General features: G+C 45.4%; 1 protein-coding gene across 25 annotated transcripts in view; it reads left to right on the top strand.

Moving 5' to 3' along the window:
• The window catches only part of Map7 (microtubule associated protein 7), a 142,033-nt gene that overhangs the window by 103,212 nt on the left and 13,492 nt on the right, over positions 1-25,329 (top strand). For 16 of the 25 annotated variants that reach the window (XM_076552681.1, XM_076552680.1, XM_076552677.1 and 13 more), the window contains 7 exons: positions 3,637-3,800; positions 5,585-5,702; positions 9,237-9,347; positions 13,253-13,366; positions 17,944-18,068; positions 23,135-23,250; positions 23,535-23,806. In XM_076552681.1, the coding sequence (XP_076408796.1) occupies positions 3,637-3,800; positions 5,585-5,702; positions 9,237-9,347; positions 13,253-13,366; positions 17,944-18,068; positions 23,135-23,250; positions 23,535-23,806 (1,020 nt within the window). Of the gene's footprint in view, positions 1-3,636; positions 3,801-5,584; positions 5,703-9,236; positions 9,348-13,252; positions 13,367-17,919; positions 18,069-23,134; positions 23,251-23,534; positions 23,807-25,329 lie in introns of all 25 variants that reach the window. The other 9 variants (XM_076552679.1, XM_076552674.1, XM_015998675.3 and 6 more) reach the window with 1 other exon arrangement.

Here is a 25,329-nt window from a genome sequence, read left to right as displayed (position 1 = left end):
TGGTACATGTCAAGAAGGCCCTTCAGAAGATCATGTGTTGCAGGTCTCTTCACATGCCGCCATCAGAGGACCGATGGTCTCAGATCTACCTGCGAGGTTTATTGGAAATATAAATTACTTGTCCCCAGCACCACCAAAAAGTAACCGAGCATCATTTTGTTATTAGTAACCCTGACTATGAGGATTGAAGCCCAGGGATTGAATTCTAACTAGATGCCTTTACCCTTTCCTGCTCCCGCCACCCAGACTTCAAAGGACGTTAGGACATGCATGTCTGTCAGGTGTGAAGCCGCTGCCTTCAAGAGTGGTTTAGCTGGAGACCGAACCGGAACAGGAAGGAGGGAAAACATTGCTGGAGAGCAAGGCTCAGACTGGAGTCAGGAGGCTGTGTTGAGAACAGGGCAAAGAAAGCAGGCAAGATCTGAGCAGTCAGAGGAGTTTGCATCTAAAGAAGAAATCAGTCACAAATGTTTATTCCATTTCATTACTGCACCGCAATGCTGGGATCAAACCCAGAGCCTCACAGATGCTGTGCAAACATATTCCCACAGAGCCGCTTCCCCAACCTGGGATCCTTCAGATTTTTAAAGTATTCCCTCTGACTCAGCAGCTCTGCTTCTGCGTGGATATACCCACCCATCTACAGAGATCTGTGGCTAGCACAGTGGTGTCATTCAAAGTCTGAATTAGTTTAAAAGAAAAGAAAACAAACAAACTAAAAATGTTTCAGATACCCTATCAAGCAAGCGGTGATTGTTTATTTGAACAATGCGTAAGTGATAAGATGCTATACAGCCATTAAAATGCAGTCACATTTGGGTTCTCCTATTTTAATATGAGAAGATCTCTAAGAGACTAAGCAGAAAAAGTTAAGAGCAGAATAGTTACAATCTGGAACGCTGTGAACGGCGTGCATGTCTCGTGGAGATGGAAATGGGATATGACAGGTTCCACGGTAAGAGGAAGACAGTCATTTCACCCTGTAGATCCATTATAGGGCCGGGTGTAGTGGCACACTCCTTTAGTCCCGGCACTCAGAATCAGTGGCAGGCAGATTTCTGAGTTCGAGGTCATCCTGGTCTACAGAGTAAGTTCCATGACAGCCAGGGCTACACAGAACCTTATCTCAAAAAAAAAAAAAAAAAAAAACAAACAAAAAAAAAAAAAAAACAGAAGAAAAAAATCTACCACTATACCCTACCATTCCCTACCATTCTATGTCTAGTATCACTAAGAACTTGCCTGTAATGTGTCCTCAAGTTAAAAACTCCAAACACTATATACATGAGTACATATGATTAAAGCAGGTGCGTCTAACTGTCAGAATTATGTGCACCTGTTAAGTTTCAAGATGGCTTCTCACAGTGTCCCTCTTTATTCATTCGTGTGTGTTGTATTGAGTCCACATACATGTTCTTTCTTAAAGTCAATATTTAACTTGAGCCTGAGAATTTCTCTAGGACCGTAGGCTTTTATATAGGAAGGAACTTTGAAAACTAGTTTCCTCGTTTTTGATCAGATGACTGAAATCCAAATGGACAAGCTCAGGGCCAAGTACTCCTCATCCACAGAGCTGCTGGGGGAAGCCCGACTCCTCACTGACCCGAACGACTCAAGGCAGATTCCCCTTGAATTGTCCTTGTCCTTCCACCAACAGCAAGCTGATTCAGTTCTTGCAGAAGGTTCCCATCCTCAAAAGAGTAACTTTGAGAAATAGTTAATGCTGCAAAATTACAAAAAGCATTGACCCTCGCATGGTGTTTCATGCCTGTAATGTCAGTATTCTGGGGTGTAGGCAGGAAGATTAGGAATTCAAGGTCATCACGGGCTACATAAGACCCTGACTCAAAAATATAAAGATTTTATGTTCCGAGCCGGGCAGTGGTGGTGCACATTTTTAATCCCAGCACTCGGGAGGCAGAGGCAGGCGGATCTCTGTGAGTTCGAGACCAGCCTGGTCTACAAAGCAAGTTCCAGGAAAGGTGCAAAGCTACACAGAGAAACCCTGTCTCAAAAAACTTAAAAAAAAAAAAAAAAAAAAAGATTTTATGTTCCAAATTTTCCTTGGACATTGTCACCTACAGTGTTATTAACATGTAGATTTTTACTTATCATGGTTGAAGGAAATACCATATTAAAGAAAATGGCTCTGAGGATAAGTTTGCCTCCTAAAATAGGAAAGAACATGTATAAAGGAGAAAAAAGTCTTTCCGACGTTGAGTTGTTCTTTGAGTTCTTGGCTCTTTGTGTGTATTTGTGTGTGAGGGGGTGTGTTTGGAGGTTCGTGTTGTGTGTGGAGGTGTTCACACACATTTATGCACATGTGTGGAAGGAAGCCAGAGGTGTGTGTCAGGTGTCATGTCTCAGAAGCTATCCACCATGTTTCTGAGACAGGGCTCTCTCAGTATGAGCTTGCCAATTAAGCTAGCTGTCCAGTTAATATAGGGTTCTGCCTGTCCCAGCCTTCCCAGGTTGGGTGTTGGGGAAAGAAATCAGGTCCTTATATTTGCAAAGCTACTACTTTATTGACTGATTGGACCATCCCTCTGACTTGTCAACAATATTTTAGAAGTTAACATTGTTACTGGCTTTTGATGGAGCTAGGCATTATCTAACTATACTGTGAGCTCCCTGGGTGCCAAAAATGGCCTCTTGTTCTCTGTCCTGGCTTAGCTGACTCACTGTGATGTACCTGTGAGGTACCTAATTCATCACTTCTCAAGTATTATTTTCTCCACATTGTTTTGTACTTCCAGAGAACCAATGCTTTGATGAAAGAAATGTAGTTGTAGCTGGGTATGGTGGCTTCCCCCTGTGATTTCAACATTAGGAGGCTGAGGCAGAGGATTGTTATGAGTTCAAAGCCACCTTGGGCTACATAGTGAGTTCCAAGCCAGCTTGGACTACAACTCAAAATAAAATAAAATAAAAGTAAAGAAGAAGGAATGAAAAAGAGGAGGAAGGGGAAGGAAAGGAGAGGCTGGAGGAGAGAATCTTTTTTTTTTTTTTTTTAATTGAAACAGGCTTATTATGCACTCTGGGCTAGCCTTCAGTGCTTAGAAATCCTCCTGCCTCAGCCTGCCGAGTGCTGTGTTTGCAGGTGTGTGCCACCATGCCTGGCAGAATATCGCACTTTTTAATTCGTCATTGTGATGGTGGTGTGTGTGTGTGTGTGTGTGTGTGTGTGTGTGTATGTGTATAGCGTGCAGGCACACGTGTGAAAGTCAGGAGACAACCTTAGAGAGTCTGCTCTCTCCTCCCATTGCCAGTTCCAGGGGATGAAACTCAGGTTGTCAGGCTTGGCAACTGCGTCTATGCGCTGAGCCACGTCACCAGCCCAGTGTATCACTTTTAAAAAAGGGACAGGGACATGGTACTGTCAGTCCCAGAGCATCACAGCAGCATCAGTGCGTGCGGTCTATGCTATAAAGCCATGACACCAAACCAGAGAGCTGTACGTGTTCCCAAAGGACGGGATTCAGGGGCGAAGTCTTTGACATAGTGAAGAAAGCGAGGCCAAGCTGGAGCCCCACAAACTGACAGAACCTGTTTGTCAGTGTGGACCACTTACCCAGCACTAGCTAGTCAAGTCCTAAGCTTGCCTGTGTTGGCTCTCCCTGTTTGCTGCCCCCAAAGCTGCACGAGAGATCGTCTGGCTGGAAAGAGAAGAGCGAGCCCGGCAGCACTATGAACGGCACCTGGAAGCCCGGAAGAAGAAGCTGGAGGACCAGCGGCTGAAGGAAGAGCGGAGGAGGGCTGCGGTGGAGGAGAAGCGAAGGCAGAGGCTGGAGGAGGACAAGGTGAGGACCTCTCTGTGGAGGGAGGTGCCCCGGCGCCCGCAGTCAGCGCTGGGTGCACACTTGACCCCCTCTGTGGAGGGAGGTGCCCCGGCTCCCGCAGTGCTGGGTGCACACTTGACCCCCTCTGTGGAGGGAGGTGCCCCGGCTCCCGCAGTGCTGGGTGCACACTTGACCCCCTCTGTGGAGGGAGGTGCCCCGGCTCCCGCAGTGCTGGGTGCACACTTGACCCCCTCTGTGGAGGGAGGTGCCCCGGCTCCCGCAGTGCTGGGTGCACACTTGACCCCCTCTGTGGAGGGAGGTGCCCCGGCTCCCGCAGTGCTGGGTGCACACTTGACCCCCTCTGTGGAGGGAGGTGCCCCGGCTCCCGCAGTCAGCGCTGGGTGCACACTTGACCCCCTCTGTGGAGGGAGGTGCCCCGGCTCCCGCAGTCAGTGCTGGGTGCACACTTGACCCCCTCTGTGGAGGGAGATGCCCCGGCGCCCGCAGTCAGCGCTGGGTGTCAGCAGGAAAGATGACTGCGGTGTTGGGGAGCAGAGGCTGCGGGGACAGATGACTAACGGTTATCAGTGTCGCTGCTGGAACTTCGGGTACTCGTGCCTCTCATGGAAGCACAGTTCTCAGAATTCATGCTTTATTCGGTTGTACTGATGTGCGGAAAATCCCATGTGGGCTTCCGTAGGGTCTTGCCATTTGAAAACATTCCCATGTAGGTAAATGTTTGCACACCCACTTCATTTAACACTCACTCAAACCTTAAATAAGTGGTACATAGGTTTTGCAAAAAAAAAAGGGGGGGGGCGGTTATACACAAAATAGTAAGTTACACAAAATAGTAAGTTGTACAGCATAGGAAGCCAAACAAAATGTGCTTGTAATTCCAAGACTCAGAAAACAGAAGCAGTAGGATTGCCACAAGTTCGAGGCTAGCCTGGGCTATGTACCATGCCACAAAGAAAAGGAGACTTTCTTTTCTTGGAGCCCTCCCATTCTTGAGAGTTCTTTCTAACTTTTCCTTAATATTCACTCTGCTTGTGGGTAGGGGGAGAAGAAAAGCTTTTGTGTCCTCACTTTCTGAATTCCAGTTTTAAATATGGCCCCATGTGAGGCTGGGGATATAGACGGGCTAAGCACTTGCTAGTATACAAAAGGTCCTGACACCTTGAATCTCTGTATCACACACACACACACACACACACACTTGCTAGCAAGCATAAGGTCCTGACACCTTGAACCTGTATCTCTCTCTCTCTCTCTCTCTCTCTCTCTCTCTCTCTCTCTCTCTCTCTCTCTCACACACACACACACACACACACACACACACACACCAAACAACAACAACAAAATCCCACCAATTAAGTGGGTCGTAACGGTACACACCTATAGTCCTAGCAGTCAGGAAGCTGAAGTTAAGATGATCATAAGTTTGATAACATGTATAAAAGTAAATAAAGACACACGGTGCATATCAGTTTAAGTGAAGACCTGTACTACCGTGGCCCTTCCTGTGTGTTGGCGGAAAGCGTCACACCCAGGAGGGAAGTATTTATTTATTTATTTATTTGAGTGTCTGTTGTACACAAAGGCTTTTGAACGAGGAACTAATGCTTGCAGAAACTATCCAAGATTGTCACTGTTCCCATCTTAAGAAAAAGTTCAGAAGCTAGGAAATAGATTATAACAGCACTATAGTAGGCAAGAACTTAGGTAGTCTACTCCACTCTGCCTTAAGCTGTGGAACTGTCAACCAGCTAAACCTAACTGCTGGCTCCTCTGTCCCACGCAAGGAACGCCATGAAGCTGTTGTACGGCGGACGATGGAAAGGAGCCAGAAGCCAAAGCAGAAATATAACCGGTGGTCGTGGGGAGCCCCTCTCCACGGGAGCCCCAACATCCACAGTGCAGGTAAATACAGGCGCCACTTTCAAGTCTCCTCTTCGGGTTTGGTTTGGTTTTTTCCTGGACAGTAAAAGTGCATTTGCTTCCCCCCCCCCCCTAAATCTCTGGTTGTAAAACAAAACTCCTGCTGAAGTCATTAAACTGTAATTAAATGATGCCCCCGCTGTTTGAACACAAGAGGGTGATGGAGGTAAGATCCAAGGACCTCTCTGCCTCCACACGAGTTCCTTTCTGCTGGGGTTGCAGAGTCCCCTAGAGATGAAACCTATGCAGCATTCCTAAAACTCGCCAGTCTGAACTGTGTTAGTGACTCATCTGCATGAGGTTCCCGTGGCTGTGGGATAAGTTAACCCAGGTCACATTCTCCTCGGGAAGAGTCTCAGCAGTGTATCGGGTCAGACGAGTCAGTGCTATGCGGATGTGTGCTCTGACACTAACATGTGCAGCCCTGATGTTCTGTAGAGACACGTGCAGCTGTCTTAGACTAGAAGCAGTAGTGAGTATCCACGCTACCTCTCTCCTTGAGTGGATAGAAAATTACATTGAAATATGAACTTAGCGAAAGTTTTATTTTTGTACTGTAAATTCAATACACCTTAACGCTGACATAGTCTGTTAATTCTTTGTCATTGTGTGAGTCTGGCACTCTCTCTCTCTTTCTCTCTCTTTTTTTTTTTAAATCATGTCTTACATTCTGTCCCCAGATGGTTTATTGAATCCTTATTCATCTTCTCCATCTAGCAGGGGTAGACCACCATGCCACAGCTTTGGGGTGTACCAGAGATGCTGGTACAGACATCCCTGTCGTCATTGCCGCCTGCCTGCTTTAGCTAGCCCCTGAGACTGAGGACCAGTTCATGGCTAGCTGAACCATCACCGCCCTAGTCATCACGCATGCCCGCTGTCTATCACGTAGACCTAGATCTGAGATGGGCACAGTGTTTCTTAAGTGTGATGTTATGACTCAGGCGACTTAAAGCTGTTGAAACAATTACACATGGCATGCTTGCTTTCCTTTTAAGTCATTTGTAATAAAGCCTATTTAAATGTCTTTTAGCTAAGAATCAACTGTAATCAAAAGCATACATTTAATGGCTCCTGCAACTCTTAATGCTATGCACCTATAGACAGCTTTACTATTATCTGAGTAATTGAATGTTGTTTGCTTGTTTGCTGTGTTTTTTCATTACTGTTTTTCGTAACCACAGTTTATTTTCCCGTAACACTGAACCAAACGTAGAAGCACATTTTCCCCCGTGTCTCTTTACCACCTGTGATGGAGCACACACCAAATCTGTCATCGTAAACATGACAAGTTTGTATGCAACCTTTCATTTGGAAATAGTTTTCATGGATGTTCCAGGAAGAAAAAATGCCCATGGTGAATGTTTTTATGACCATGTTTTTCTTTTACTGAGCTTCATGCTTCCTGTCCATATGACAGAAATGGTCTGCTCTGCAGTGTCAGACATCATTGAGAAGCAGCAAAGCTACTAACCCTTAATTCTTGCTTTCTCCTTCGCCATTCAGAGCAGTCCAGCCAGCGACGCGTTTCTGAGCTGTCGGGTAAAACCCAGGTTTATAATGACTGGATTGGAGCAAACAGCTGGTATACTAAAAAAGAGACGTGTGTGAGAAGTGACTGGGATTTGTTGAAGTTCTCGAAGGCTGGGGTGATCTGCTGTGGTGTTGAGAGAGACATCCAGTTCTGCTCATTCTTAGCACCTTCTCTTCATGGCAGTGCCTGTGAGAAGCCAGCCCCTAAGCCTTGCCAATCATGCCAAGGTCTCCAAGCCTAGAAACGGTCCCCATTAAAGTTAGCATCTTGTCTGACCACTGATCCATCAGCTAGTACTACCATGAAAACGATTTTATTTGTAAAATCACCAGTCTTTTTGTGAAACTGTTTTCCATTCAGTGACAAGAAGAAATGAATGAGAATTGTCTCAGATGACACACTGTGGCATGCCTCCATGGCTTCAACCATCTGTCCCGGAGCTGAAGACTTTGGCCATTCACACTATTTGGGTGGATAAAAGACTGTCTAGCTCATTTTTTTTTCTACTTACTAGGAAATAGAACTAAATGTTTTTAGTAACCTATTGAGAAATACCAGAGGATAGGCTTAGTATAGACACCACTCCCTCAGCTAAAGCTTAGTGTGTAAACAACATCAGGAAGAGTTGCTCTTGTGTCATGTGGACATGGCTTTCATCCTTCCTCAAGGACACACCCACGGTCCTCATCAGGGTGAGCCTGTCAGTCAGTATTTTCCCTCTATGCTTCTATTTCTTCTCATTGCCCAAGCCCCATCAGATAAGTGAAAATGTAAGTCACAGTAATCATGTTAGGTCATTTTTTTTTCTTTCCTTTTTTAAAACATCGTTAAATTCCCAGCTATAAAATTTAATCCCAGTTGAAAACTCATGTCTCATTAATGAGTTATTGCCAGTAGATTATAGATAATCATCAAAATGGCTATGCTATCGGGCAAAATTCATTAAAAATATTTACTGTCCGGATCATTCAGACCAGTGGGAACATTTCTCTTGCGCTTCCACTGGCCACTAGAAGAAAACACGGCACTGCTTCTTTAATTTCAGCCGTTGTAGATCTGGGCGTCCACGCACTGCTGACAGGTACACAGGGAGATGGGTAGATTTTTGTCTCGTGTGGTCCGTTCAGACGTCATGAGTCTACTAATGAGTAAGACTGTGATTTGTCTGTGCTGTGTCGATAACAAATTAACAGAACTGATTTTTTGGGGTTTTTTTGCCTTTATAATGAGTTTCCCTTCTGATGTGAACTCTGAAGTCATTCTTAAATTATTTGCCTACAGGATAATTTTAACGATAATACTCATTGACTTAGAATTCTGATTTATTGCTGCCAGTTCTGTTGGGAAGTTTATGGACTGAGTCCACTTATGATGTCTAGAGCCACACACACCCAGCACTAAGGATCAAACCCAGAGCCATGGCACGGTTTGGCTGACTACCACTGGACCCTTTTTGTTTATTTATTTTCTATTTGGAGACAGTCTTAGGGCTGCAGATACAGTGGTAGAGCATTTACCTAACAATGGGTTCAACCCCCAGGAGAGAGAAAGAAACAGGAAGCAGGAAAAAGGAAGAAAGCAGATAGACAGACAGACAGACAGACTTGTACTAAGTGGTGTGCACCTGCAGTCCCTTGAGTTGGGAGGTCAAAGGCCTAGTAAGTCTGATTCAGGCCAGGCCAGACTATGTTGAGACCTTATCAAAAAGAAAAAAAAAAATCAAGCTCCAAGTTCGTCTCCATCCGCTCGTGTTAGAACAACATGCTTGCATTTAAACTAGTGAACTAAATGTTTATAGTATCACTTAAGAAAAAAAAAATGAGTTTTATTTCTAGGCTTTAATGCGTCCACGTAGAAAACTGTGCTGTTCGGAAGATCTAGAAATAATGCTGAGCATCTCCAGTCCTGCTTCTCCTCCCCTCACTGAGCAATTGCAATCCTGCATGCCGGCTGTCAATTAGCATTGTCTCCATTTGTTTTAGATCCCGACAGGCGGTCAGTCTCCACCATGAATCTTTCGAAACATGTTGATCCTGTCATTAGCAAGCGGCTCTCCTCCTCATCTGCAACTTTGCTAAATTCTCCAGACAGAGGTACAGTCAAAAGGAAAACAAGCCCTGTTCTGTTACTCACTTGACGTTTTCTTTTCTGGATGTGTACAGCTGGAAATAGCATCTGAAGTTGCTCTCCCTGCGTTTCTTAAATAGGAAGAAAAAACTTGAGAGTTAAAAAGCAATAAGCGGCTGAGCGTCCCTGGCCTTGCGACGAGAGCGTTTCTCGTGTTAGCCCGTGGCTGAATGGTGCTTTTAGCAGCTCAGAGCGGTGCTTCCCTTAGCAAATGAAATCACCCACCTACCCATCAGAAAGCAGATAATCTTGTTCTGAACAGTTGCTTTCTTCCGGTCATCCAGATGTTGGGAGTTCTAGGTGCCGGCTTTCAAAAGAAAACTTTAAGTGATTCATGATGGCAGTTTCATTTTACCAAATTGTTTCTCATTTGGTTGAACATTTTTTACATGTGTGATTGGGTTGTTGGCTGTCCATTCATTTCAATCTTGAGGGGCTGACCGATTTTTAAGACTGTCCTCACCGTGACTGCCTCCTGAACAGGTGAACCATCATGGCCTTCCAGCCAAAGTCTTAAATGAGTTTTGAGTTCCTACATCCTATGGATTTACAGTACATGAATGTTTAGTTATTCATAAAATGAAAGTTTCATTTTGCATCATAGAAGAAACAATCAAGCTTTTAAGAGAAGCTCCTTGTTTTAATAACTAAGACGATTTTAAATAAAACCAAAGAATTATTGTGTAACTTAAAAAAAGCACATACTTTTTAAAAATAACAAAATATGGTGATTTTGAGTACGTTTTTAAGAAACTGGAAAGTGTCATGTCTGAGTCGTTACTAAGAATGTAATGTGTGCATGTTCTGTGTGTATGTCAGTTCATGTATTTTGTATGTTGTATTGTTATGGTACCATTGTAATATATAATATTATGTGAATGTTGGTATTATTTTATAAAATGGTAAATGTTTGAGCAATTTCTTATTCTTGTCTACTTACCCAAACTGTTCCTTTTTTAAGCTAAATTTGTCTAAAGCGTTGATATTAGCATGTAATCAAATTTTAGGGGCTATTCATGTTAATTTATTGTCAATTAAATTTTCCTGCATAAATATGCTTTATTGCAGATGAGATCAAGTGCACTCAGGGGAGGGTCGACTTGTGTTTCAAACTCATTCCCTTAGTAGAACATAAGCTGTAGATACATATGGATGTTGTTCCTACATTGTCTGCTCACGTCCCTTTCCCTTTTAAAGAGATCACTTACCCAGCACTGTAGACTTTTGTGAACCTGGGTCTGAGACAAACCATAGTTAGGGATTTGGAATACTCTTAAGTTAAGCCTCGCTTTCCTGCCTCCTGCCGTCCCAGGCAAAGGTGAGAGAGAGTAAGGAGGACAGGCTATAAGCAGGATGATGCCCTGTCCTGTCTCTGAGGATTCAAAGTGCTGAATTCTGTGTCAGTTAGAAATAAAATTATGTTTAAAAACTTTGCTTGATGTATCCGGTTGGATTTTCTTAAAGTAACATGGTTTGGGGACTAAGATCCATCAGGTAGCCCATCTGTCTATTCTATTTGGGTTGTTTAAGTACCTCAGCACTTAAGACTTTAACTTTTAATGAGGTACGTGGTAATGATTGTCAAGAGGGACTGGAGGGGAGACTAGCAGCCCCTCCCCATGCAGCTGCTCTGTCTGTCGCCCCTGCACTTCTCACCCTCGTGACCCCTACATGTGCTTTCTTTGTTCTTGTTCTGTTCTGAGACAGATCTCACTTCTGTAGCCCCCGACTGGTCTGGAACTCAGGATGTAGACAAGGCTGACCTCGAACCTGCTTCAATCCTTCTGCCTGTCAGTACTGAGATTACAGCCATGCCCTGCCACAAGGAGATCTGCATTCTTGGCTAAATTAGAAGTAGGCTTAGGATGCCAAGGGCAATAGATCTCAATAACCAGTCTGTATCTGGAGCCAGGAAACTCCCCTTGAATCAAGACCCAGAGCTGCGGAGTTGAAGATTAAGCTGAAGTGATAGTATCAGAGGGAGAGGTCTGGAATCAGCTCTGCTCTGCTGCCCCCATCCAAGGAGCCGGGAGCGGGTTCCTGGTCTAACAGATCCTACCAGCTGGAAGGGGCTCCATGGTATAGGAGGCTTTGTTTGCTTGTTTTGGTGAAGCAAAATCTTCAGTGAGGCTGCTTTTCTGCCAGCTCTTCTGCACATTAGTTATGCCTGGTTGTCTCACTAGAAAGAGTTCTTATCAAATTCAATAAGAAGCTTTTATCAATAAATGTCAGAAAAGCCTGTGCAGTGTTATTAAATTGTGTGAGCTTTCTCTGCCCTGTAGCAGCAGCCTTAAAGCTGATAGGAGACTGAAGCTCTCAGACCAGGGCTGATGGCTGGCATGCTTCTGGACAGCTCTAAGACTTATTAAATGTACTCAACTATTGTCAAGTTCCTTAGTAAATAGTCACTTCCCCCAAATGCGCTTCCCTGGACATTCCAAATGTGATGGGAGCTATGACCTGCCTTATTAAAAATATTTGTGATTTAAGGATCGGGATGACTGTGTGAGTAAAACACCACACAAGTGTGAGGACCTGAGTCAGATCCTTCAGAACCTACTTAAAAAATCCAAGCACAGGCAGGCGTGGTGATGCACACTTTTAATCCCAGCACTCGGGAAGCAGAGGCAAGTGGATCTCTGTGAGTTCAAGGACAGCCAGAGCTACATAGTGAGCTCCTATCTTGGAAAAAATAAAAATAAATTAATGCATTAATTAAAATTAGAAAAAAAAAATCCAGACATGGCAGCACTCACCTGTAATCCCAGCCCTGGAGAATTCCCTGCACAAAAACTATTTTCAGTATAGCGATATTTAGCAGTATACGGTTTTATAAACTAAACCAGATCCCCTAGAGTTTAAAGTGTGGTTCCTCTAAGAAATGGCATGTAAAGACCTCCATGAGTGACATGGGAAGGCATTCTAGAAGAGTGGTGTGTGATCTTTTTATTGCAGTGGCATCTGTAGGAACTTGCAAGCTTCTTCACTGGTACCTCTCGAACACACCGGCTGTGTTTTGGTGCGCCATCACGAGTGATGCTAACAATGTAAACAAATTCATCATTTTCTAACCATGGCCTTGCCAAATTTGGGTCGTTTGGGACCGATACGTCATTGTGTCGTTTTCAGTTTGTTTTCTAAATTCTTCAGACATCACCAGTAATCTTCAGGTGTATAGTTCTATTGGACTTTAGCATTTCTGCTTAATTTTGTCTTCCTTCAGCTTTAGCCTTGATCCTCAGCCGAAAGTTTTATATTGTGCCAAACAGGGACCTGAAAGAGCCTGGCTTGCTGAGTGGAAAGGTCAAAAGAACCCCATACAGACCTTTGCATGAGCCTCCTTTCACTTTCTCATAGCTCACCTCCCTCCAGTTACCCTAAACAATTCAGGGCGATCCATCATAGTTTAACAGAGCCCTCACAGTCCTTTATGTAAATCTAGCATTTATTTGCCAGCCCTAATGAGGCTGATTATTTAAGATGTACAGGAAGCCATGTCAGAGATGGGTCCCATCGGTCTACTGCCCGTCATGGTACCCATCCGATAGGTACACTCATACTGTCGGTATGAGTTCCTGATAGTAGCAGATCCAAGACCTGTTGTTCGCTTAACAAAGGTGATGAGCAAAATCCATCCCAGCTGCCCCATTGGAGCCTGCTGTAAGTGTTGAGGAAAGACAGTGTTCATGGAAGAGCGGCTCCCCTCGGGTGGGGATCCTGTTGCCCTGACTCATGGCCACATGTCCTCCCTGGAGAACCCCCCGGGGCTGTCTCAAAGATCCAGACTGTGGAGGTATTAGGCATGATGTGCTGCACCCTCTAGGCCCAGGAAACAGTGTTCCTAACATCTTGCTTATGTGGTGACATTTAGCTCGCCGCCTGCAGCTCAGCCCCTGGGAGAGCAGCGTTGTAAACAGACTGCTGACGCCCACACATTCGTTCCTGGCCAGAAGTAAAAGCACAGCTGCCTTGTCTGGAGACACAGGTAAAGATGTCCGGGCACAACTTTGCGGTGAGGTAAAGTCCTCCTTTCGAAGCCTCTCTGCTCTTCCCACGCTCATCTGACCCCCACCTCCTGTCACCCCCCGGTGTGTGCTTCCCTCTGTCGGTGTCGGCTTTGTGCTCTTGGCATGGTTTCCTCTTTGCATCCACCACAGCATCTTATCTGGACACCAGACGCCAGGCAGGCAGATGACGCCCCTCACCGTGATCAGATGGCCTCTGTCTATTTGTAAGATCAGCAGAAAAATAGTATCAGTTACCTGCTCTCCTGTCTGCCCCTGTGTCTCGACAGATGACCAAGGGTAGGAGATATAATTTAATATTTAATACTACTCTGCAGGCTTGGAAATAAATCATCACCAGCCTCCAACTTAAGCATGTAGTTTCTTAGTACAGCAACTCCCCCCCCACCCCCCCACCACCACCAGGCTTGTGTATGTAACCTAGGAGCTGGAACCTTCTAAGCCCTAAAGAGCTGAGGAGGCTAATTGAAATGCACTTACTTGTTACATTCATTGAAAACAATATGGAACATACCTAATCCTAGCTGTATTAAAACTTTTTACAATGCAGAATAGGCCAGAATGAACCATTGAAGCCAATGAATGTAAGTGTAATGTATCCAGTTGGTAAGAACCATCCACACAGGCTTTGAGTAGCATCTCTGTCCTGGTGATGGGTTTAGATTTCCCGACTCTCTCTGGGCACAGTTGGCGTGTCTGTGGAACCAGCCTAGCACCCCCTCATCCTTTGCACATAGGAAGTTGCACGCCCTCTTTGAAGAGTTCCCTTTGGAAATGCTTTGTCTCTTCATTCACATTAGTCCGCTGCACAAATAAACCTCTTGGTGATTTTCTGGTAACTCTCATCTGTGGTACCCAGTGAGCTAACAAGTGTACCATCCTGTGTGAGTCAGGCAAGACCACAGACCTGGGCATCCTCAATACCTCTTTCTGGAGATAAGTGCAGCGGCTGTAAGTGTCTCACCAGGCCACTTGGAGACCCCGAAGAGTGCTGGCCTCCCCCTCCCAGCACTCACGCTTTCATCTGGGCTTTCTCTGAAGGAAAAAGTGTAGCATCTCAAGATAGCCTGTTTTATGCCATGCATTTCATACTTCTTTGCAAGTGATGAAAGCAGTCCTCAGCGTGTTGAATCTTCCAGGCTGTTTGTCCATCCCGTTTGTGGACACTCCATAGTGTGTGGCCGTCACACTCCTGGATCTGTGTTGTGTGTCGTCTTCTTCCAACGCTGGAAACTTGTCTTCCTCTGCTGTTTCCGTCAGCACTGACTCCTGGGAATTCTTTTACTTCCCTCTAGTCTTTCCCACACCATGTCATTCCCGCTCATGACGTCCCCTCCTGGCCCCTTCCCTTCTTTGTTACGTTTAGTTGGGGTGCTTTTTATCTGCAGATTGGCTCTTTATTTTATGACCTTTCTATTCTTTGTTATTTAATTGCTACATTTCAGTCACTGGTTTCAGTGAGAAACAGAATATAAACTTTGAGTTGGCTATATCCTGGTACATTGTCTAGGTTATTATTACCTATTGTATTCCTAACAGCTTATATTTCATGAGATGAGGAGCTCCTGGTTTTTATGAAGATTTCCATTTGGAATTACGTGTTTAAATGTATGTCCTCTAGGAGTCTTTTCAATGGACTTCTCTGATTATGTTCTTTCCATTTTAGTTTTCTTCCTTCCTTCATCTTATTCCCAATTGCCATTGCAGAAGAGGGACCTATATCTGTAGCCAGGGTTACAGTAGTAGATTAAGCCAGCCACCCTTGTCCCGTAAGGTATTCAGAGCTTGCAGGACCTCTCCTCACCCCACCCCCCAGAACCCTGAGCAAGCAGTAAAGCTCCTGGGTGTTGGGAACCCCATCTTAGACCTTTCATTTGCAGTCACTACTTTGGGTTGATTTTCCCAAGGCCCACAGTTTTCCAGAACCTGCAAAATATGCCCTTGACTGTGAGAGGTCAGGCTTAAGCACATCAGAACCCTTAAGATGTGCGTGGTAGGCTTTAATAAAGGTTAGCATTCTACTGTGTGAGTTTTGCATGTTCTGGTTCCCGGCCACTTGCGCTGCACTGGCTCAGCTCTGTGCTCACTGTTTCCCACTGAGGAGCTTGGTGGGGTGGTGAACGTACTCTGGACTTCCAGGAGCAGTGGAAACTTTCTCAAGGCAGGTTCATCCTCTTTGGTCAGACTGTGCAGGACATGGAATGTTCATGGGGTGGGGAAAGTATGTATTACTGTTTCCTCAGAAGAATGAGATTATTCAATTCGCAGGTTTCAGGTTTTCAGTGGTAGATGTGCAGAATTTAATCCCTTTGGAATTTTAGTGTTTATTTTAGCCAGAAAGTATTTCTTGAACAATTATGGTTGCGGATTTTTAAATAGAACACTACAGGTAGACTTAAGGATAGTCTCAAGCCACATAGGATGGCACACACCTTTAATCCCAGTACTCAGGAGCCAGAGGCAGGAGCATCTCTTTGAGTTTGAGGTCAGCCTGGTCTACAGAGCAAACTCCAAGGTAGCCAGGACCACATGGTGAGCAGGGAATATTTTCTACCTCCATTTAATGCTTTTCAGCTCTCCAATGGAGAATAAATGAAAAGACATGATGAAATCAGATTGAATCCTAGGATGGTCTCCACCAGCGTTCATGAAACTGTTCACTTTACACTGCAGGAAAACCAAGTCCAGCTTCTGTTCCGTTCCCTTTTCAGTGTCAGCCCTGACCTCAGAGCAGGCCTATTCTCCAGGGGCTCTTGACCTTTGGGCAAGGTTCATATCCTCTAACTTGGCCTGGGCACTAGATACCTCTTCTCCTGATCATTGGTCCCCACGAATGCCCTGTGGAGGACATGGCTTCTGCAGTGTATTTGATTGACTTGGAAAAGCTTTGCACTAATGAACCCTTCCCTGTCTGGGAAATGAAAGTGCCTTGTGGCACTTAAGGAAACAAATTTATTTTCCAGTACTGTCCCTTGGGGTCACCACAAACAAAGACAAGAGACCTCTCTACCTCAAAAGTACAAGTCTACCATTCACCATTAAAAGTCAGAAGTAAATCTTTGCATCCATTCCCATGTTCTCAGAAAGAGAACTGAGGAAATAGAAGTATTTCAGTTTATTGTAATATTTATAATAATAGGGGGGAGGTGTTCAGATAAATGTAGCTTCTGTTCCAGTCCATTCACTGCCTCCACCATTCAGTGACAGCCAGAAGATCCCGGGAGGCATGTGATGAGACATTTTACCGGTAAAGATGCACTTTTAGAACTGGAATACAGCTCAGCAAAGGTCGTAGGAAGGTTCCATCCCAGCAGAGCAAGCAATGGAAAGATGCAGGGTGTGCTGGTGCACGCTTGTAATCCCGGCACTCCTCCAGATGCTGAGGCTGGGGAATTGCCACAAGTTCATGGTCAGCCTGGGAATACAAATGCATAATGAGCCCTTGTCTCTAAAAGTTAAGAACCGGTACAGGAACTAGGGATGCATAAAGTAATTTTATAATCTGGCTCAAGGACATGACATTATCCTCAGTAACCGTATTCTTGATGGAAAACAAGATTTTTTAAATGAGATCTGAAATTCTGGCACCTGTGCAATGTTAAATAAATTTCCTTAAGCCTACTGTTTGCACAGGGACTTGATAAATGTCAATGTTCCTTAGAAGGTGAGTGGTCAAAAAAAAAAAAAATCCAAATGGTATTGTAAAATAAAATAAAAGGAAAAAAAAATCCTGTCCTTAGTAAAACTGTAACTGCTACCCATGATTCAGCCACAGTGGTGACCATCCTAACACTAATGTTCTTCCTGCCATTTTAAATAATTGCATCCTGTCTCCCTGTATTTTCTATGCCTTGGCTTTGGGGGGCGGGGCGGAAGTATGTATCAGCTTGCCTTTAAATGAATAAATCAGTTCTTTTCTGGCTATTATTAGCTATCCCTGTCTAAACACCTGGTATGACTTGATCAGTTGACATTTTAAATCTCAGTCACTTTCCCCCACTGGCTCCTGAACTTGGCTTTTGAGACAGTTGACTTCAGTCACTTTCCCTTACTGGCTCCTGAACTTGGCTCTTGAGACAGCTGTAGACTTACTTGCCTGCCTATATGCTTCTTCCTTCCAACTTTTGTTCCATTTTAGACATAACTAGGAAAAATCTGTTCATAAACCAGTCTTCATATAAAAATGGCGTCACTGATACAGGGCTGTAACAGAACCATTGGTTCGTAGCCATACAAGGCTGCTGCTGTCCACCAATACTGAATTGTTTCTGTGTCTTTCGTCATAACTGAAACAGACAAGCAGCATTATATTCCAGGTCCTCACTTGGGCACCTCACGGACTCGCAGATAGAAGGAGAGTTGAGGAACATGGGCCGGGTGCCGTTAGGTAGTAACGTCTTCTCTCTACTTTTCTCTCCATCTCCGCTCTGCTCCTTCTCCTGCACCTGCCTCTGGCTTTCTTCACCTGCTCCTCTGGCACTCTTGTGTGTAAAACCAATCACCTGCACTCTAGTCATCCCCATTTGTCCTCGTTCAGCATCTTGCAGCCCCATCATCATGCCCTTCAAAGCTGCACACTCTAGAAACGCAGTGGATCGGCCAAAACTCTTTGTAACGCCACCCGAGGGCTCTGCACGAAGGAAGACCATTCACGGAATAGCGGTGAGTAGTGGATGGAGACGCTGGTGTCTGGGAGTCGTCGGTTCCGTATCTGTGCCGAGCGGGCTCTGCCCTAGAGTGTGCTCTGGGTACAAGACTGGCTGACAGCGGCACACCATCCCACCCATTATAAACCCAGCTGGCTATGTGCTCCTGCCCCTCACTGCCTCTCCACTTGGGGATTTTTTTTTTCTCCCTATACATTTAAACTTGATGAAACTGTTCTTTGCAAAAAGTACAACTGAGTGACAAGTCTTTTCGGCTGGGCCATTTTTGTAAATAAGTGGTTAGAATACTCTTTGAAAGTCAGAAACCGAGTTGCCTTTGCAGGCAACCATGTATGCCAGCCCTTCCCAGACGCTGACTCACTCTGAAGGTGGCTCACTCAGAACCAGATAGGGATGTCTGTCTAGTCCTGTCAAAGCCCATATCTTAAAACACGGTGAAGAGAATTACTCGGAAGCATTCCTCATTCAGTAGGCACTCTTGAAAGGCTAATGAGGTTTCTAAAGTGAAAGATCATAGGTGTCCTTGTTACTCCTGGCAGGGTAACTGGGCACATTTGTGGCTGATCCTGCTGGAAATGAAGTACAGTCGTCTGTGTGTCTCTGGGAACCCTTCCTCATCTTTGTTTAAACCGTGTGCTTATTTACCGTGGTTAGAAGATGCAGACATTGTTCTCCAGCTTTGCACCCTGGACTTCACTCATAACGAGTCCCCAGTCCGCCACATGTCATTGCATTCCCAGCAGGATACTATGACCCTTGTCACGAGAGGCTAGAACCTTTGAAACAAAACAGCCTTGCTAGACAGAGCAATTCCGATCTTTCAAAGCTTCTACTTAGAGGTGGATTTGGGAGCCATGAGAACTTGATGATTTTGCCTACAGGAAAGTTTCTCAGGAGCCCTTTAGGCACGGTGTTTGAGTCCTAACTGAGACAGGCTTACAGCCCTGTTGCCGGAGGTGAACCTACTTTGGATGTCTGTGAAGTTTCACTCCATTAGCCTCATGATGCTGTAGAGATCCAGGCTGTGGACAAAGAATGGCAGCTAAGCAGAGCAGTTGGGGTGCTGCTCATTTCCAGAAGGAAAAGAATCTTAGCGCTTCCAGAAAGTAGGGTGGAGGGCTGACTGTGAGTAGCTGAGGGGAAGTTTGTCTTCTCTTGATCCTTGCTGGTTATGTCTGTTAATGCCTTCCTCGGTCTGTGTGTGACCAATCAGACATCTCACTGCCTTGCTGTCAAATATTTAGGGGACTGCTGCTGTCAGAAAAGTGACTTCTAGATCTGCACCGTGGAATCCAGTACTGGTTAGCTATATCGAATATTTGGAAAGCAGCTAATGATGTAAAGGAACTGACTATTTCGTTTTTTAGAAGTGTTTGTGCACGGGCTGGGGTATGGCTCAAGTGTGTAAAGTGCTTCCTGTACAAGTGTGAGGACCTGAGTTCAGACAGCAGCATAAGAGACAAGTGAGGCCTTCGGACTCCGTAACCTCAGCATTGGGGTATAGACACAGGTAGATCCACAGGCTGCCTGCCCAGCCCGGCTAGCTGAAATGGCAAGCTCCAGGTTCAGCAAGAGACCCTACCTATCTTAAAATAGAGGGTGGAGAAGTGATTGAGGGAAGGCCTCAGCCCCCGACTTCCACACATGCACACGTGCACACACCAAGACTAGAATTGTCGGGTCATGTCACTTCTATATTAGATTTCGAAGAAGCGCCATAGTGACTACCATTTTACCTTCCTACCAATCACACACAAGGATTCCAGGTTCTCCACATCTTTGCCAATACTTGCTATTTCCTGTTTTTTGTTTTATAATATCTAATCTAGTCTATGTGAGTGGCATCTCGTTATGATTTTTATTGCACTTCTGGTGATCAGTAGCATGGCACAGTTTTCATAGATGTGTTGAGAGTTGGTATATGCGTTTAGAGAGATGTTTACTAGACCTTTTGTGTTTGTATGTGTGTGATGCTGATAATCCAACGCAGGGCCTTGCATATGCAAGGGAAATGCTTTTCCACTGACCCAGTCATCAGCCCAGGCCCACTTGAAATCAGATAATGAACTGCTGCATTGTGGGAGTTATTTATTCCAGATAACGGCTCCGGATCTGATAGGCTCTGCCGATGTGGTGTTCTTCTATAGCACAGGTTGCCTGTTCAGTCTTTTATGGCTTTTGACCGATGGAAATTTTGTTTGATGTTCATTTGTCCATTTTCCTATTGTTGTCTGTGCTTTGGGTCCATAAATTAGTAACAGGTCCCATGATATGAAACTTTTCTAGATATTAGCCCCCTTTTTACAGCTTTAAGACTCACATTTGCATCTTTAATTCATTTTGAGTTCATGTTTGTGTGTCGTGTAAAGGAAGGATCCAGTTTTTCCTGTAAACATACTATACTTTGGTGCCATTTGCTAAAGACTGTTCTCTCCTGTTGTGTGGTCCTGGGCTTTACAGTTTCTAGACTCTTTATTCTATTGGTCTGTGTGCCTGGGTATTTATCCTAGTACCACACTGTTTTAACTATTACTGCTTTGAAATATATTTTAAAATCAGGAAATGTGAGAGCTCCAGTTTGATCTTTTTCAGATATTGTAAGGTCCCTGCACATTGGTCAGTTGACTTGAGCAGCTTGACTGTGTTCTCAGCTTTGTGAAGAGGGTTCAGAGGAAAGAAGATTGTAGAGACTCACACCAGCATGAAAACCAGGAGTGCCTTGGTGTGTGTGGTGCTAAACAGGTGGCTGGATATAAGAGCAACAGAAGAATTGGAAAAGGAAGGACCCATCCCAATGTGGGCTCTCATGGCCCCTGGTGCTCAAGGAGAGAGAAGGAAGTCACCAGCTCAGTGTCACCTTGATGAAAAGACAGTCAAGAACATAGGTTCATTTCCCGTGCCCCGACTCAGGAAACCCAGATGATCAAAGTCAGCCCCAAATTCCTCACATTGCATTGCCCTTTCTGACTTTCCCACTCTGCTCTCCTTGATCTGATTTAAGCCAAATCAAAATATTTTTACAAGCTTCTTGTAGTGGCACACACCTTTATTCCCAATGTTCAGGAGGCAGAGGCAGGTGGATCTCTGTGAGCTCAAAGCTACCCTGGTCTATATAGTGAGTACCAGGACATCCAGAGCTACGTAATAGAGAGATCATGTCTCAAAAAAAAAAAAAATGTATATACACAAAAAGAACTGAGAAATGGGTCGGCAACAGGTAAAAGCGCTTGCTCATGAGCATGATGATATGAGTTCCGTGCCCAGAACACACATGGCAGAAGCAGAACTGACTCCCAACTCTCACATATATTCACTCACAAAGAAATAAACAAATAAGCCTGGCGGCGGTGGCGCACGTCTTAAACCCAGCACTCGGGAGGCAGAGCCAGGCAGATCTCTGTGAGTTCGAGGCCAGCCTGGTCTACAGAGCGAGATCCAGGACAGGCTCCAAAATTACACGGAGAAACGCTGTCTCCAACGCCCCCCCCCCAAAAAAAAAGAAAGAAGCAAATAAATAAATGTATGTTAAAAGGAAGAAGAAAGCACTTCCCTTGGTACGTTAGCACTTCCCTGAGGAAGAAAGGTAGGCCTCCATCCTGGTTCCAGTCTCCCAGAGGCATAGTGGCTTCTGTATACCACTCAGGAGGGACCCATCTGGCAGCTGCAGCTTTTACCACCCAGAGACTGCGCTGCTCTTCAAGATGGGGCAGAGGGTGGCCATGCAACTGGAACGATCTAGAACTGGCCCCCACACCATGCGAAGGTCCCTCTTGTCTTCAGTTCTTCTGTGGTAGGAACTCAACAGAGACAGTGGAAACGTGAAATGTGTCCACCAGTTGTGGCCAGTCAGTGAGCTGGGGGCGCTACTCAGGAAGATGGGGGAAGGAATTAGAAATGACACAAAAGGGGAGGAAGAGGAGCATTGTGACTGTTCCTTGTAGAAAAGGAGACTAGGTGCCCAGCCAGCCTCCCTGCCACCCCGAGCAGGTCACAGTCTCAGCTGCTCCCAGTTTTTTCTTTTTTCCTCCTTTGTCCCCTCCTCCACCCTCTCTCCCTCAGCTTGAGAGTCTTCAGACACTTGTCTAGGCTTCCCCTTCCCCTTCCTCGTACCCTTCGCCTCCCACTTCTTCCATATTGACTTTAGACTCTCAGAGTGCTTCCCCAGGCTTCTCTTTGTAAGGTTGACCAGATCTCTGGCTGGCTGAGTTCCTAGTCGGCTGTCAGGAGAGGCCTGATGTGTCTGTCGGCTCACTGTCAGATCTCTTTCTAGGAAGGAGTAGCCTAAACTTCCTCACCCTGGCCCCACTTTCCTTGGGGAGACTGACAGCCTTATATAAGGACTTGTCTACAGTAGCCACGTGAAAGGGAACCACCGTGTATCTGAAATAACAGATATGTTAACTTTTCTTTAATGACTAAGCAATAGTCTTTTCTAGACTAGAAGAAGAAAACTGCTAAAGAATAAAGGATAAAGATGATGTGCTTAACGATTTTTTTAAATGGGGCTGGCAGTGTGGGTCAGCGGTACAGTACATGCCTTGCATGTATGAAGCCTGTAGTTCAATCCCCGGTATGGCAAAAAGAAAACTTACAAGATTTAAAATGAAAGTAAATGACTCTCATTTTAACATGTGAGAGACAAGGTAAATTCACTCCAGGTAATTTTAGACAGACAGTAAAGGTGCTTTTTAAAAGGCTAACTGTGTTTTATTTATTTATTTTCTCCCCTTTTTTTTTTTGAGATTATAATGTAATTATATCATTTCCCCCTCTCCTTTACTTCCTCCAACCCTTCCTTTTTGACAAAAACAATCCAAATCATCCATCTGGATCTACTTTCTCCACGTCTTCTGTGTTAATCAATTATACTGTAAAGTTGTGAGCTAACTGGGGGCCGTCTCCAAAGTGGAATGTGTATATATATATATATATGGCATGGTTTAGAAATTGTCTTAAATAAATCCTTTAAAACACTAGATGGTGTGTAGCTCGTTGTTGGATATCACTGAGTATGATTATGTCACTCAGGAAATTTTAATCATTGAGTTTCTCTGAACCCAGAGCCATAAAAGAGATCGAGAAAGAGAGCACACCCCCTTCCACTTTTCCTCTGGCTTCCGAAGGACTCTGTCTCCATCTAATCCCAAAGCAAGATCACCAGCTCCAGCCCGCCTTTGGTGAGTGAGAGGGAGGAGGCTGGTGGGTGTGTCACTCTGGAGAATTAGCTTCTGTCCTCGGTGTCTGCTGGGCTCTCTTCACTCGCCTTTGTTAAGGAATAACCAGCTTCCTGTAAGCAAAGGGAAAGGAAGCTTTGAACTGGGCCTCTTGAGGGGCTCCTCGTCTGCATTTGCCACATACAGAAACGTACTCCTCTCTAAGCATCTGCTCCCGCTTGTGGGGTGTTCTGGGTTCCGGTAAGCCAGTCCTGACACACCCATTGCCCCTGTCGTCTGTTACCCAGGCTCCCATCCAAGTCCATGCCTCATTTGCCTGGCACACCTCGGCCAGCATCCTCCTTGCCTCCCGGCTCAGTCAAAGCTACTTCAACTCAGGCCCGCCCCTCATCCCCCGGCAACATCCGCCCTGTCAAGAGAGAAGTCAAGGTGGAGCCTGAGAAGAAAGACCCCGAGAAGAAAGTTGCCAGTGAGCCTTCGGTAAAGGGCAAAGCACCCCTAGGGAAGGTAGAGGAAGTCACGGCTGAAGAGGGGACCCCCGTGGAGCCCACTGACCCTGGTGAGAGTGGACCCTCTGGTGCTGGGATGTGGGCTCGCGGTCTCTGTGTCTACCCTTTGCTGACATCGTTTTGTTTAACCTTTATTTCTTTTCTTACTGGATATTTGAACCTCATATTCTCATTCTCTCTTCTCTCCTCTGCTCTCTCTCCCCTCCTCTCTCTCCTCCTCGTTCTCTCCTCCACCACTCTGTATTACGACTTCACTGTGTAGCCGAACATGACCTTGAACATTTTTTTTAATATTTTTATTTTTATTTTCCTGTCTGTATGAATCTTTCGCCTGCATGTACATCTGTGTGCCACATGTGCGCCTGGTGCCTGTGGGGGTCAGAAGAGGGCACCGGATCCCCTGGAACTGGAGTTACAGGTGGTTGTGAGCCACCATGTGGGTGCTGTGAATTGAACCTTGGTCCTCTGCAAGAGCAGCCAGTGCTTTTAACCACTGAGCCGTCTCTCCAGCCTGACCTCAAACTCTTTACCCTTTGTTTCCACCTCCCAAGTTGCTAGGATTTCAGGTATATGCCGCCAGGACTGGTTTTGTGAGGTCCTGGGTGTTAGACTTGGACTCCAGCATTGCCAGGCAGACGTTCCAAACTACTTCCCCAGCCTGCTCTGTACTTTTGAAAAGATTTTCAAAGGATTTCTAAAAATATTTTTAAACCACCACCTCCAGAATTTTTCAAACTACAGGCCCCTGGCCTTACCTCAGATCTCCTGGATCTGAGTATGAGGTGAAGGATTAAACCATCCAACAGAGATCAGGAGACCTAATGGTTATCTTCTGTGAGATAATCCATGTTGTTCAGAAGTTTGCCATCACCTGGAACTAGGAATTGGGTATTTTCTTGTTGAAATATTTTCATATAAAAATACAGTTTGAGGTTTGAGGACAAGAACCAGAACAAGTTGAATGTTAGAGTGGAAGAGAAACCCAGTGGTGGCCTCATCCTGACGGAGAAGATGGGGACCCTAAACAGCAACATGATAATGAGAGGACCGAGCCCTGTTTCTTACTAGTAACCCCAGCTGTGATGGAGACCGAACCACAAGCCTCTCAAGTTCAAGGCCTGTCTGAAGTGAAGAGTGAGCTCAAACTCAAACTGAGCAACTTAACAAGACTGAAATAAAAAGTATACGAAGGGCGGAGGGTGTGGCTCAGTGAGAGGGTGCTTGCCTAGCATGTGTGAGGCTGCAGGTTCGATCCCAGGAACAGAAGGGAGGAGGGGGGAGGAAAAGGGCTCTGTGGATTGAGTATCACTGTAAGCCTAAAAAGAAGGGGGGGGGCGGGCAATGAAGTCTCGGGTGCCAGAGCGTGAAGCTCAGGTGCCACACCGTCATGTCCAGTCATGACAGGGCCCGCTCAAGCACCATCCTCAGTCATCTTCCTAAATCTAAACACAGTTGAAGAACTTCTGTCCCACACACTCCTAGGGCCAGACGTGTGCGGGCAGCTAGCGTGCGTGCCCCGACAAGGCTGCTGCTCCCTCGTGTCTCGGGTCTCGAGAGAGCTCCGGGTAGATTC

The sequence above is a fragment of the Peromyscus maniculatus genome, chromosome 16 (genome assembly GCF_049852395.1).
Source record: "Peromyscus maniculatus bairdii isolate BWxNUB_F1_BW_parent chromosome 16, HU_Pman_BW_mat_3.1, whole genome shotgun sequence".
Taxonomy (NCBI): domain Eukaryota; kingdom Metazoa; phylum Chordata; class Mammalia; order Rodentia; family Cricetidae; genus Peromyscus; species Peromyscus maniculatus.
The sequence above is the reverse complement of the archived record's forward strand: the minus strand, read 5'-3'. Positions and strand labels throughout refer to the sequence as shown.